The 13,472-nt window shown below is 40.8% G+C and overlaps 1 protein-coding gene across 7 annotated transcripts; it reads right to left on the bottom strand.

Annotated features, from left to right (window-relative positions):
- Positions 1-417: 417 nt before the first annotated feature.
- Positions 418-13,436, bottom strand: sidt2 (SID1 transmembrane family, member 2). Of its 7 annotated transcripts, XM_063907222.1 has the most exons (28): positions 13,050-13,436; positions 12,625-12,888; positions 12,409-12,530; positions 10,355-10,519; positions 10,176-10,221; positions 9,268-9,369; positions 8,852-8,935; positions 8,579-8,744; positions 8,141-8,234; positions 7,560-7,615; positions 7,285-7,311; positions 6,533-6,571; positions 6,372-6,449; positions 6,088-6,150; positions 5,613-5,728; positions 5,444-5,517; positions 5,286-5,352; positions 5,128-5,201; positions 4,915-5,038; positions 4,534-4,651; positions 3,908-4,044; positions 3,697-3,805; positions 3,363-3,439; positions 2,887-2,933; positions 2,685-2,790; positions 2,492-2,602; positions 2,205-2,318; positions 418-1,331 (listed from the first exon to the last, which is right to left on the bottom strand). In XM_063907222.1, exons 2-28 carry the CDS (start codon positions 12,862-12,864, stop codon positions 1,269-1,271), a joined length of 2,619 nt encoding a protein of 872 aa, XP_063763292.1. In that variant the 5' UTR covers positions 12,865-12,888; positions 13,050-13,436; the 3' UTR covers positions 418-1,268. The 7 variants fall into 7 exon arrangements, with proteins under 7 accessions (XP_063763292.1, XP_063763291.1, XP_063763295.1 ...); XM_063907221.1 differs by having other exon boundaries at positions 12,625-13,436; XM_063907225.1 differs by lacking the exon at positions 6,088-6,150 and having other exon boundaries at positions 12,625-13,436.
- Between the last annotated feature and the right edge of the window lie 36 nt (positions 13,437-13,472).

The raw sequence follows: 13,472 nt of genomic DNA, 5'->3' as shown, positions 1-13,472 counted from the left end.
GACCAGAGTTTAATCAGTTTCTAGCCCGGAACTGGCCCGGGAACCAGTTTGGTGGAAAAGGGGCTCCACTTCCCACCTCTACTTAATAGCTATTTATTTGCACTTCTAACGTTACTTGATTTGTTAACAGCACGATACTGTGTACTGTCTATTATAGTATATTTCAGTTTTACACAGTAAATGTTTTGAAACAATCATTACAATTTGGTAAATAGCAAAGCTGGCAGTTTATTACTCACATTCTTGCAATAAACAAATAACAGTAATGACAACGTTGCCAAATAAAATAGTAATCATTATTAACCACTTAAATTGCAGTGATCACTTTATTTTTCTACCATTTTATCAGTTTTATAGATGAGAGAACATTTGGTTCAGGAGTCGTTATCTGAACGTTTAGGAATGAGTCAATAAACATTTCCTGAAAATGAGACTTTTATTCAGTAACCGCTCATTGCAATGTTAGACATTAAAATCCGTTCATCGTACAGTGCCGTGTAAAAAATAACATTGCATCCAGACTTGAGGGCAGTCAAGAAGTAAATACAATCATCATCATCAGCATTATATTAATATTCTCCAATGAGAAGGACGAATAGCTGGAGGATCTGACCAATCAGAGCACAGTATGTGACTTACATGATTAGAACATTAAAAGGCCACTGACAGACAAGACCAGACTCATTTTCCACACACACACACACACACACACACACACACACACACACACACACACACACACACACACACACACACACACACACACACACACACACACACACACACACACACACACACACACACACACACACACACACACACACACACACACACTGATTTCAAAATGCATTGGTGACATGTAAGTCAAATGTAATGCAGTATAAAATCAGTTAAATCTGATAGTTTCTTTGAGCGAGTGTTTACAATGTTATTTTCATCAACAGCAGGAAGTAAACACCGATCACAACAGTTATATTGATGATGGCAGCAAGAGGACAAAACACTTCAGCATCACTTGACGTCGACCCATTCTTGTTATTGGCACAAAAGTGTCCATACAAGCAGAGGGAGGGAGGAGCTACTGCCCCCTCTCTGACTGGCTGATTGGCTGTGGCCGGCATGCAGAGAGGCGCCCGCCATGCAGCCTCGGAAAAACAGGCTACTGGCTGTGCTTTTTTTGAAGAACATGAAGAAGCTGAGAACGGAGCGAGACGAGGGCGATAAGGCAGAGAGGAAGAGCTGAGCTCATCTCAGAAGATCTGACACATCTAGAAGGCGAGGATCTTGTCTCTCTGGACGGTGTCGAGGTCGTCGTCCATAGTCAGAAGGACCTAGCAGGGAACAAAAGATGTGAAGGGTTAGAATACACAAGAAGATTCACAAAAGATTGGGCAGTTTTTATAATCTGGTTTTAAGTTTTCACTCTTTCTCTCTTGATTGCCTTAGGAAAGTTTGGATTGATATTGCATGGATGGGGCAAGCCACTGCTGACCTCTAACAAGTCAAGCATTGGCAAACTAAGGCAAATTATACTTTGACAAATGGATGATTACAATCAGAGACAAAAAAGATGCTGTTTGTGCTTTGTCTTTGTTTTTATTCTACTGTATAGTTTTATTTAAATGTGTTTAATGTGCATATAGTTAACTTATGATTGCATTTATTTGCACATTAGTCACTTGCAACATTCTCTTGCACTTTTTTAATATCTATTTCTTTTTGCACTATTTTTAAGTTTTAGCTATATTAATGTTGCACTGTTGGAGGAGCCTTGGAAGAATTTCCTGGCCAAAACCACACTGCAGCTACTGGGCACACGACAATAAAGCCTTTAAATCTGGAATGTGTCTAATCATTAGTGAAATATCTTTTAGGAAGTCTACCTTGAGACGGGGCATTTAGCGATTGCAAATTATGCACAATTTATGGTGACATAAGCAATCCATTCTTTAAACTCATAGATTCCCATTTGCTGGTTTCCTTTGAAACAATACATTTAAGTTTTACATTTTAAATGTTACATTAACTTGAAGCTATGAGCTAGCCCTATCAAGCATTGAGTAAAAGTACATTAAGTATGAGTTATGGGATGGTTGTTGTATGGCTGTTATATTCAGTTTTATGAGTGATTAGCATATTCTAAATCCTGAGAACAAAGAGATATTTATGTGGCACACACACATGCAAAATGAACATGATCATACCAGGAAGGATCCGAACATGGCGATGGAGGAGAGGAAGTGCCAAATGTCGTGGTCATCAAAGAAGGAAAGCAAGATGCAGTCCCGGTTGTGTTCGCGAGACTCTGCTGGAGTTTTCTGTGTCGGGAGAGAAAAACACACTCACATTTAACCGATGCCACATTGTGCAGGCAATACGTCACTTAAGAAATACTGAGCCAATGTGTGCTCTCACAGGCTAAGACTTTAGTCAACTAAGTGTGAGAGGCTGATGCTGCATCTGCGTGAGTATGAGCGTGTGAGTAATTAACCTGCCAGGTGCTGAGACCCTGGAAGAAGAAGAACAGCGCAAAGCCCCACACCACGGCTGTGAACAGAATACACACCAACGCCAGACACTGGATCCTCTCACCGCTCCGTAACTTAAAACACATACACAGAAAAACCTTAGCAAAACAAAAACCTTTATTCTTATTAAAAACGTGGAAATAGGCAAACACACACCTTCATAATGATGTAAAAAGCAAAGTAGAGCAGCAGGTTGCAGATGGCGATGGCCAACAGGTAGGAGGCAAAGTCATTAGGTCTCTCGATGAGGCCAAAAGCAGCTCTGCAGAGAGGAAGTGAAACAGATGGTGTCATCATTTAATCCTATGACAATAATTTACACTGCGTCTAATTCGTGTTAGGTAAAAGTATAACTTACAGAGACCAGTTGATTATGTTTCCCAGTACGAGCAGAACCATTCGGTCCTGTCAGACAGACACAGGAGAGATGATTTAGTGGTAGGCAAATGACTTAATGCATGTAGAAGCCTTTTAATGACACAATCTTATCCAAAAACCATCGATGACATTCGAGGAGCTAACCACATTTGATGGTATATAAATGTATGTGTATTTGTATATAAATGACTCAGCCTTGATTCATTTAATATAACAACTGAAATGTTTCTGTACAGTGAATGAAGAATCCCACAATGAAGAACAGTCTTGATGACTTAAAGTAAATAGGGTCCTGGTTAAGAACAGCAAAGCTTTAAAAACATTTGTACACACTCTTACACACAAATCCATTCAAGGTGACACATCGGGGGAAATCATTTCATTTGGAAGTTATGTTTTTTGGGGTAAAATATTCCTTTGAACATGTTGTTGCAGCTGCTTCTGCTCATTACTCACAATGTACATGGGTCCACTGCACTGTCTGATGCAATCAGTGTAGACAATGTACACAATCCTGCGCAGGATCCCAGAGTCTGCCGACAAAATATACAGACAAATTTGAGCAACGGAAAATGTCATTATTCTTAAGTGATTTATGATTATTCCTATTCACCTAGACAAAGCAGTATGCATTGTACTTGTGCTGCTATATGTTTGATAAGTCACAGGTATTTAAAAAAGCATTAAATGACAATACAGTACAACATTCTTCAGTCAGCTTTGACTAAATAGAGCTAATGTTACGCATTTTGTCTTGTCTTGAGGTTCAGTTTTCCAGATTCGACCTTACCCAGCCTCCATCGACCCATGTAGTAAAGCTGTGTGCTGAGGAGCATAGTGGCCAGAATGTGGATCACAGAGAACACTATCCAGAAGACCGTGTTTCCTTTCCCAAATACCTGAAAACAGAGCAATACAAGCATGAGGGACTGTCTATGCATCACCAAGGCCTTGTTTACCCCACGGTCTGTGTTTGAATGTGTGTGTGTGTAGGTATGTACCACTCCCAGCACAGAGAAGAAGATGACCCCGGCCAGGCAGGCGTATGCAGTGTAAGCACTCGCGTTGATATCTGGGTGTCTCTTCTGATACAACTTCAACACACACAGCCCAGCAATCATGTACATGAAGGAGGTGTCTGCAAATAAATAAAACAAGATGGAAACATTGCAACAAAACATTAATGGGAATTACAAGAACCAGAATGAAATCACTGCAGATTGTTGGCACTTAATAACAAGTAAGGTTTGATTACTTTTTGCATATAACCAGCACTAACCCAGGACTCTGGGATAAAAGCATAACCTACGCAAACACCTTATTGTTTTACATTCCTGATGTGGTTGGCCCCCTTTAAATGTATATTTCATTATTGCATGAACACAGTATATTTAGCTACACAAGGCATCTGCACAGAAGGCATCAGGGAGCTGAACCTGGAACCTTCCATTTTCGTTAAAAGTGACTTAAGCAGAGTGGTAAACCCTGAAATTAATATAGAGGACAATCTGCACAAATATTATTTCATCGTATCAACAACGGTTCTACTCCATTTCAGAACAATAAGTCAAAGCTGTGTGGTGGATTTAACATCATATATTCAAAAAGAGGACACATGCAGTCTCACCAAACTGGAAGTTGGTGTAGTTAGGACAGACGTGGTAGCATGCGCTGAGCAAACCCTCCATCATCAGAGCAGTTCCCATGGCATAATACAGACCAAAGTGCTTTGGGATACCACATTCCTGCGGGGTGGGAGAGAGGAACATTGAGTTATAATGAAGTTCAACAAATATTACACTGGCATTGTGCCTGTGTACTCCCTTCATTACTTTTTATTTACAATTTATAGAAGCAGTTAGCTACCAGATGATGCTAATGTTGCTAAGATAATGTTTTCAATCACAAACAATAGTATTTACTTTGGAAATAGATATTTGCTGGGTGACACACACACAGTAGTCAATATAAATGTCTCTCAGTGTGTTATCTTCTGTCTGTTACTCACCAGTGCGTTCAAATCCTTGCGGAACAAGGCTCTATTGTGGGCGATATCTCTTTTGAGGATGATAAGAAGAAAGAGGAATCCCAGCAGCACGTAACCGAGGTTACTGAGGATGTTGTTGAATGCACTGTGTATAAAACATGGTGTGTGACAAGGGTTTAAACACAGGTATGCAATCCACTGGTTACAATAATACATGTGTGAATCTAAACACACCTCAGAGCTCCCAGAGGGTGGGCACACAGGAAGTTGTAGTAGCAGATGTCTTGGTTTCCTGTTACATTCACCACCTAAAGAAATTAAAGAGAGTCAGTTTACCTTCCATCTGTATTTATCATATTTTATATTTCATAGTTCATGTCTCATCAGCGTACCGTCTGGTAGGTAATGACCAGCTGGACGACTGGCAGTGCATAGAAAACAGCAATAGTAGCAATGTTCCTGAAGAGGGAACACATAAATGATTAGACTTTGACAGATAAACAAATATTTATTTTAAGACCAATGGTATTTGTTTAACCGCTACCCTCACCAGAAGTAGATTTGGTATTTCTTGCTCAGAATCCTCTTGTCTTTGCGGGACAGGTCAGACACGCATAGATATTTCTGTATTTAGGAGGGATAATTATTACTCGTCGATACTCATAGAATTAGCAACGGAAAGGAGCAGTGTGCTTTGAGATGGAGAGACAAGGGCAAACCTTGGTGCGGACGATGTTTTTATCTGAGTTGATGTCGTCCAGCGTGTCATAGTCGTCCTCCTCCACAGAGCTCAGAGACTCATGCCTGCTTCGTCCAACGCAGTCCATTGTTCGCTCTGATGGAGAGAAGAGAGAAAGAGGGAGGTCATGGAAGAAAAACAGAATCTTCTCTCGTTTCATTGGTCGCTGGTCAATGGCATGGATTAAAAGTAATTTTCTTAAGGATGCAAAAGGTGTTTCAACACATCGCACCTCTTAAAAAGTATTTCCAAAGATATTGAACAGAAATATTAGAATGATTGTTGGTACCCTGATCTTCGTAGTATCAAAAATGTTTTGCTGTTTATTTCCATTTAATCAGATTAGGAATTTGCCACTTCCTGGCATCAGTATCTGAGTCTCATTGATTTTTGATTCACACAGTGCTGATTGGTTTGGGGGCAATTATTAAGACGATTTTGCGGCAGAGTGTCACCCATGCGGATGGCTATGTGGTGAAGGTGACTGACGATTGTGCGACGTTTGAAAGGCTCCTGTCCTGATGAACAAAGACACACAGAAAACAGGTGAGGGACCAGAGCTGCTCATATGAAGCTGCAAGCCAGGCTGTGGAGACATACTGCAAAGTGACAGTGGAGGGATAAAGCAAGGCAAGTGTATCTGTATAGCACCTTTCAACAAAAGGCAATTCAAAGTGATTTACAAAAATGAAAGACAGTAAGTGACAAAGGAAATGTGTGTGCCTAAGCGTGTCCATACCTATGTATCCATAGTTGTTGTCAGTTGATGTGGCGCTGTCAGTGATGGCCTCTGAACTGAGAGTGCTGCCGTTGTCCGCTGGAGAAGAAAACGGAGGATTTTTAATTGTATTCATAAAAGTAACTCTTAAACAAAGACGTAAAGAGTTCTCCGAAACTCACCAAAGGAGCCGTATTCATATGGTGAGGCTGGAGTTTTGCCTTTGGAAAAAGCACGCACGCGTTTAAAACAAATGTAAAAGTATAGGTGAACAAAATGCAGAGGCAAGCAGCACCACAGGCAATACTGGTTAGTATCTTAACGCTGCAAACTAAAACACCACTGAGGCTGAGCTATTAGCACGTCAACACAGAGCGGTGAGGGATGCACAAACACATGCAGGGATCCAATTATTTCAGGCTCTAAATGCCTACACTTGACAGTATTAGGGTGAAAATGTGAGTGGGTAATGCTGCAGAATGTGTTGCAAAGAGTGGTGACTGCTGCGGTGAGAGTGAATGGTTTACAAAAAGTGTCCGTAGGCTTTTATAATCAGATCATGTCAGGTATCCTTCGTTTTTCCATCATGTTATGTGTATTGTTGACTATAATGTCATATACTGATGGTATCGGATCGCTGTGAGAAATAGTAGGTGTGACAAATATAGGAAAAAACATATTAAAAGTGAGTCATGTGTATCTGTATCTGCAAGCCATAAAAGCTCGATTTATTTGAAATACTATTATTTTGATGTTATTACACCGTCTATAGAGCTTTATAGTCAATCCCATCTCTTTATTGTTAGTCAATGAACACTGTTTATATGGCAGGAGAGTTATAGTCGGTGAGCTAATGCATGCAGAGCCTCAACAGACAAGCAGTGTGAGAGAGGGCAGTATTAAGTATAAGGTAGGAGTAACAGTGTCGTTATACCATCTCCGTTCTTCCCAAGCAGAGAGGCTGAACCACAAATAGGCATGAGGGAGAGAGAGCGAAAGACATACATTCAGTACACACGGACATGTTTAACTCTACATTAAAAAGCTTAAGAGTTAATGTATTACCGTACTGTCTGTTAGGGGTCATTTAACAGAGACAATGGCACCTTATCTCAAGTATACAGCCACGACTTTAAGAAAATGGTACTCTCCCCACAACCTTTACGAGCCCCTAATGGGCTGGTCCATCTTTGCTAGTTGCTGGGTTACCTGTTTCAGCAGGCGACATGTCGTCAGGAACCTGAAATGCCTCTCTCTTCTTCATTCTGCAGAAAAAGAGAGGAGAACCAATTAAAGTCATTCGTACTCAGTGTATTGCTCCTCTTGTGGTGCAGCTGTACAAATCTATTTTCTAATTGGACCCACTCACCTGGGACCAAAGTAAGAACGTTTACACATTGTGAATTTACAAAGTAATATCTTTTTTACAAAGGTGTAACGATGTTTCTGCTCTTAAACCACATTTATCCAGAGAAAACAAACAATCCTGTGAATAATAGATAGACAGACAGATAGAAGTACCTTATTGATCAAATTTGGGAAATGTTTTGCGTTGCAGCAGCATAAAAACAAGACATTGTAATTACAATAAAATAAAATAGCATTTAAAAAGAAAGTAAAAAATATACTTTTGGGACTAAAAATGTAAACAAATATAAAGCAGCAAAATGTTATTTATCATTGCAAAATATTTAATTATTCATATAGATATCTCAGCAGAGGAACAATGAAGTGTGAAGTGTTTGCAGCTAGCTGTTGATTTTGTGTCAGAGAACGTTGCTGAATCTTACCGCTTATTCTCCAGACAGGTCATGAGCAAGGTGAGCAGATAGAAGGAGAGGAAGATGCCCAGACAGAACAGCATACCCATCACATACACCTCCGCTGGTGAGTGTGAAGAGAGACATACCGTTAGCCTATTTACATGACAGCACATAAGTACAGGTACAATATGCAGTCCCTTTTCTAAAACAAAAGCCCCTTGTTTTTCATTATTTCTTTCTCTTTAAATCCCAGTTCTAGAGGATGTGTATTAGTTTTAAAAAATCTGGGTTTAATGGATATGTTAAACCTGATGGTCCCCGAATTGGTATGTAAGTATCTGATCTGTGGACATGTAAAAAATCCTTTTTATTCAACTAATTTGGAGGAAGCTCTGTGCTTTACAACAAATCAATATGGATTATTTCTCCCTTTGTTCAGTATATATTTGTGAACATGTGACTTACAGTTGATAGCAGGGGTGACGACCACATCGATGAGCTTGCTGCGGTTTCCGGCGTCGATGAGCTCATCAGGACGGAGAGGGTAGAATCGCAGCGGACCACCACACGCCTCATCCTCTGTTTTTACCACTACCACCACATAGAAACTGTTGCTGGGGAAATCTTTTCTCTAAATGACAGAGAAGGACAGAAGATATGATATGTCTTGTAATGGTAGGGCTGTAGGCTTTGACACACAAGCTTTAACCATGTGAGTGACTGTGTGTCAAACCCTACCTGCACTGTTATCGCCCCTTTTTTGGTCATAGTTTGGTACATCCCAATGAAGGCCACATTGTTGTCAAGGTCATAGACTGGACACTGAAAAGAAAGCAACAGGAAGAAAGAAAAAAGTGAAATATGACACACAGAGCTTACAACATTGCAAAAGGGAACATGGGATAAACAGGATTGCATACAAAGAACATTATTATGCTAATCACTAACAAAAAAAGAGGACTGAAATCTTAGTTCTTTCAGACATCATAAAATTGACAATGCGGGCCCAGCACTGCACCGACACTGTCACACATAATATAGTTTTGCTCTTGTGTGGCCGCATGGTGCTACTGCATGCTATCTATAATGCAGGGGCCACTTGAGGACATCAGACATCTTCTGGTTTGATGGGATGAAGGGGGGAGTGAGTGTACCTGGATGTCCTGGATGGACATAACGGAGCAGGGAAAGGTCATGTCCGAGTTGACCTTGACGATCACAGTGTCCACCCCGTCTGGGAAGACATACTTGAAGTACTGAGAGAACGGGCAAAAGAAAGAATAAGGAAAAAATGAAGATGCAGACAAGGACAAACACTTTAAGGGTTTTTTCGCTATCTTTATTGTGCTTGAAACAGGTTGGGACACATTTTTGTTGATGAAATATAAGCAAATAAACTGAGGTACTGGTACAACAATGACTGACCTGATGGATTAAAAAGATATGATTCAAGGGAGAGGTGCTTATCAAGACCAAAATCGAAAAACTAGTTTGTTCCTCTTTCCAGGTGTTAAACAGCAGAACTTGTCAGTCCAAAGGGAGAACAACACAACATGCTAAACTATTGCTTAAATTATGAAATTCCCTTTCTTCCTAATTGTGCTTTCCTCAGCTTCTCTCATGTTTCTCCTCATTGGTATCCTCCACCCCCACTCTCTCCCTGTCTGCAACCTAGCACTTAGCCATACTAAGAAACACAAGGGATGCACCAATCTGTCTGTGTGAGCTCCAATACCTTGCCCTGGGCTTTGTGTATCGGCAGATAAAAGGTACCAGTGTTTAATAATAAGCTGTACGCCTCACTGTGTGGAAGGGATGGGGTCATTTTTGATGTGTAAGGCAAAATAAGGCTTGACTTTAACATTTTCATTACTTACTTTGAAAAACAGAATATAACAAAGAAATACCTTTTATAAATGTACTAGGTTTTCCTTAATGGAATAATAGAATCCAATACCAGATAGTCCTATTGTCCCTAATACTGGACGCAGATATTGCAATCATTATCGGACCAACGCATCTCTAAAAAACACACAATGTTTTTACTATTGAGCTGTAATACCTGAGGTTGGGAGGGGGACGCGGTGAAGCTGAATTTCTTGTCCGTCCTGTAATAAAGGTGAAGAAAACATGTCAGACATACCGTTAATAGAGTTGCTTGTTACTTTAAAACCTAGCTTCAAGGCATATTCATGAAGCTGAGAATTCAGGCAGCTGCTGCTTCTCTCAGAGGTCACTCACTGCAGGGTGAAGCTTTCAACACGGCTGACCCTGAGCTGGTAGTTTGTACCCTGGCTGGACAGGGTGGACACATCCACAAAGAAGTACTGGGTCTCAGATGCGGCCCGGGTCGGAGGCTGGCACAATGTCCGGCCCACATGATTGTAGGGGTACTTCCTTTGGTATCTGGAGAGAGACAGAACCGGAAACTCAAGTTATCATTCAACAGGTTTGAGTTTAACAAGTATCTACACCTTAAATGTGTATCTTTGGATTAATATAATTTAATTGTATTTATCAATATAAAACTCTTTCGGTTGCACGGGAAAAATAAGCACTTTGAACTAAGTAATGGATGACTGTATTATAAAAATCAAAGCAGGAAAATTGACTTAGTGATGATGGAAATTACTCTATTAGATTATTTCATATAATAGCAGCAAACTACATTACTGAGGTTTTTTTTTAGGAATCACATGACCAACAGTAACTAAATAATGCAGGTTCTATCATCTTTGAAAATGTTTCCTAGAAAATGTTGCAAAACTGCAAACAGCATAAAACAAAAATAATTGGGAATCTAGGACAGAAACTTCATGAAACAGAAAAAAGAAATACTGATGACTGAGGGTGGCTTATTTACAGTAAGCTAAGCTGCTCACAAATCCTCCCGGATGGGGCGGAGGATCTTAAGGAGGAAGTGAAACACCGGGGTTTTTTAGTCGTCGGCTAAAACATGCGTGAGAATGCACAGGCAAGACTGTAGCGAAGCTATGCTGGTGTTGCACAACCACACATAGTACCTTGGAGTGTGAGAGACACATGGTAGATAGGTTGTGAGCCAAGAGCTAATGAACAGCTGAATTTATACCCTGTTATGAAACACCAACTGATTGTCAGGTTTCAAAGGCTGTGTGCCTTATAAGCAATGAGAAAAATCATGAGCAGATCACAATCAGAATCAGAATACCTTTAATCGTCCCACAGAGGGGACATTTTCATTATTACAGCAGAAAGAGCCAAAGACGGCTTAATATCACACCCAAGATACTAAAAAAATATATATACAAGAATCACACAATTTACAAAATACACAAAAATAAAAGTATAGCAGCCAGATATATATAGCACAGTTATTAACACAACAGGGGGTGCTATAGTCAGTGTTGTTATATGTGTGGGGGTCTACCGGGGGCCATGATGGTTATAGAGTCTGACTGCTGCAGGAAGGAAGGACCTGCGGTATCTCTCCTTGAGACACCGCAGTTGCAGCAGCCTGTCGCTGAAGGAGCTGGACAGTGCAGACAGGGTGTCCTTGGGGGTGGGGGGGGGGACACATTGCCCAGCAGGGGGACAGCTTGGCTGCCATTCTCCTGTCTCCCACCAACTCCACAGTGTCCTCTGGACGCTGTGTTGTTTCCCCCCCACATTAACAGCTAATCAGCCTTAATGCTTGCTTACTCCAAAGAAAAATAATCTGAATTCTACCAAATGTCCACATACAATGGCAAAACATCCTCTACGCCACACAGATAGTGAAAAGCAATGTTACCCTTTTCAGATTTCATTCTCTTATATGGTTATTACTCACAACAGTCAACAACAAACAAGGACATTATCTCATGACCAGGAGTCATAATAGTTTACTTTCTAGTGACAGCAGCAACAGGATGCCAGACACTCCCTAGGAGAAACCTTGGACCATTACTCTCAGTATCATCGATGTGTCAGCAGTCAGTTACAAGAACATACACAAAGGCCTACTTTAACAGACACAACCCTATTAATTGGGGTTGAGACTTAAATTATGGCCCATAATTGATTTTTGTCAGTGTAAGCATTGTTACAAAATGTTACGACATACAGCTAAATCTGAACCTACGACTGATTAGTTCAATTTCCTTCTCATTTTCTATGGAGAAGTTTGCATCTCTAAACACATTTGAGTGCGTAGTTGTTCAATATACCAAAGACGAAGTTGTGTATGCTATAATGGTTTGGAAAATGTATTTGGTCCTTGAAGTAGTGGACTAGTAAGAAAACATTCACAACAACACAAAAAAAAAAATACTCACAGGCCTCTTAAAATGAGAGGGATTTGAAACGACAGCACAGCTTGCTTCTGTCGTACCACAAACAAGATTGGACTATCAGAACCTCGTGACAACACGTCCACAGTCACGCGAACTCCCTCAGTCTGACACACAGAGAAATAGAAAACAAACATATTACATTCAATTACTTCATATCAGGTTATAAACAAATGTAGCAGTATGGCGATGGGAACTCACCTTGTTCCTGGAGATAGTGTGATTGAAAGCGTAGATGGTCTGGTTCTGACTTGTTACAGAGTCATTATATGTCACATCAAACTCTGCATCTTTCTGGACCACATTTTTGCTGTCTTCCACCGCCCCAATGCCGCAAACACACTGGGTCACACACAACCAGAGCAGGGCTGGTCGGATCCAACGGGGAGCAGGTCCACAGCTGTTTTTATGTCGAGACTTCCAACAACTCCTTAACACCATTTTGTCTGACACCGTCTTCGTAAACTGGAACAGACACAACGGGATTCTAGTCTGCGTGGCAATACTACTGACCACTCCACCCCTTTCATCAACAATTATTATGATAGTTAGCTAGCTAGCTTTACGGTGGCACTGCTATACAGGCAATAACAGCTGCTAAGCTAAAGAGAAAGCGACGTGTTTACCTTACAGATTTACTGCTTGTCCTATTTGCCAATGATCGAAGCTCTCTGCAGTGCGACCAGTAACAGGTTTCAACACAACACGATAGATGACAACGATACTCAATTCCTCTTTATTTGAAAGCCTGACCAGCTGTTAGCTCGCAGTGCTAACGTTAGCACTGATGGGTAGGACGTTGGGAAGGCAGCTCCATGTTTTGATCGGAGTTTTAGTTACAGCTTCGCGGATCGAAAAATGAAAACGTGTTTTCTTAGTTCAAGTCTTTCCAATTTCAGCGGTTGTCACGGCCCGTGTTTGCAGTGCTGCGGCATTGTGGAAGTATTTCTCGGTTGGAGAGTGAAGAGATTGTGCATGTTTATGGTGTGAAAAACCAGGGACATTAGCGCCCCCCTCCATGCGGCTCAGACAGTAAACAAACTGTGCGA

Source organism: Eleginops maclovinus, chromosome 18 (genome assembly GCF_036324505.1).
Source record: "Eleginops maclovinus isolate JMC-PN-2008 ecotype Puerto Natales chromosome 18, JC_Emac_rtc_rv5, whole genome shotgun sequence".
Lineage (NCBI taxonomy): Eukaryota > Metazoa > Chordata > Actinopteri > Perciformes > Eleginopidae > Eleginops > Eleginops maclovinus.
The sequence above is the reverse complement of the archived record's forward strand: the minus strand, read 5'-3'. Positions and strand labels throughout refer to the sequence as shown.

Coding starts and splice junctions, on each gene's coding strand:
- sidt2 (XM_063907221.1), bottom strand. CDS start 12,864: ATGGTGTTAAGGAGTTGTTGGAAGTCTCGACATAAAAACAGCTGTGGA. Junction 4,045..4,533: donor CTACACCAACTTCCAGTTTG/GTGAGACTGCAT, acceptor ATTTATTTGCAG/ACACCTCCTTCATGTACATG. Junction 2,319..2,491: donor AGGGTCTCAGCACCTGGCAG/GTTAATTACTCA, acceptor CTCCCGACACAG/AAAACTCCAGCAGAGTCTCG.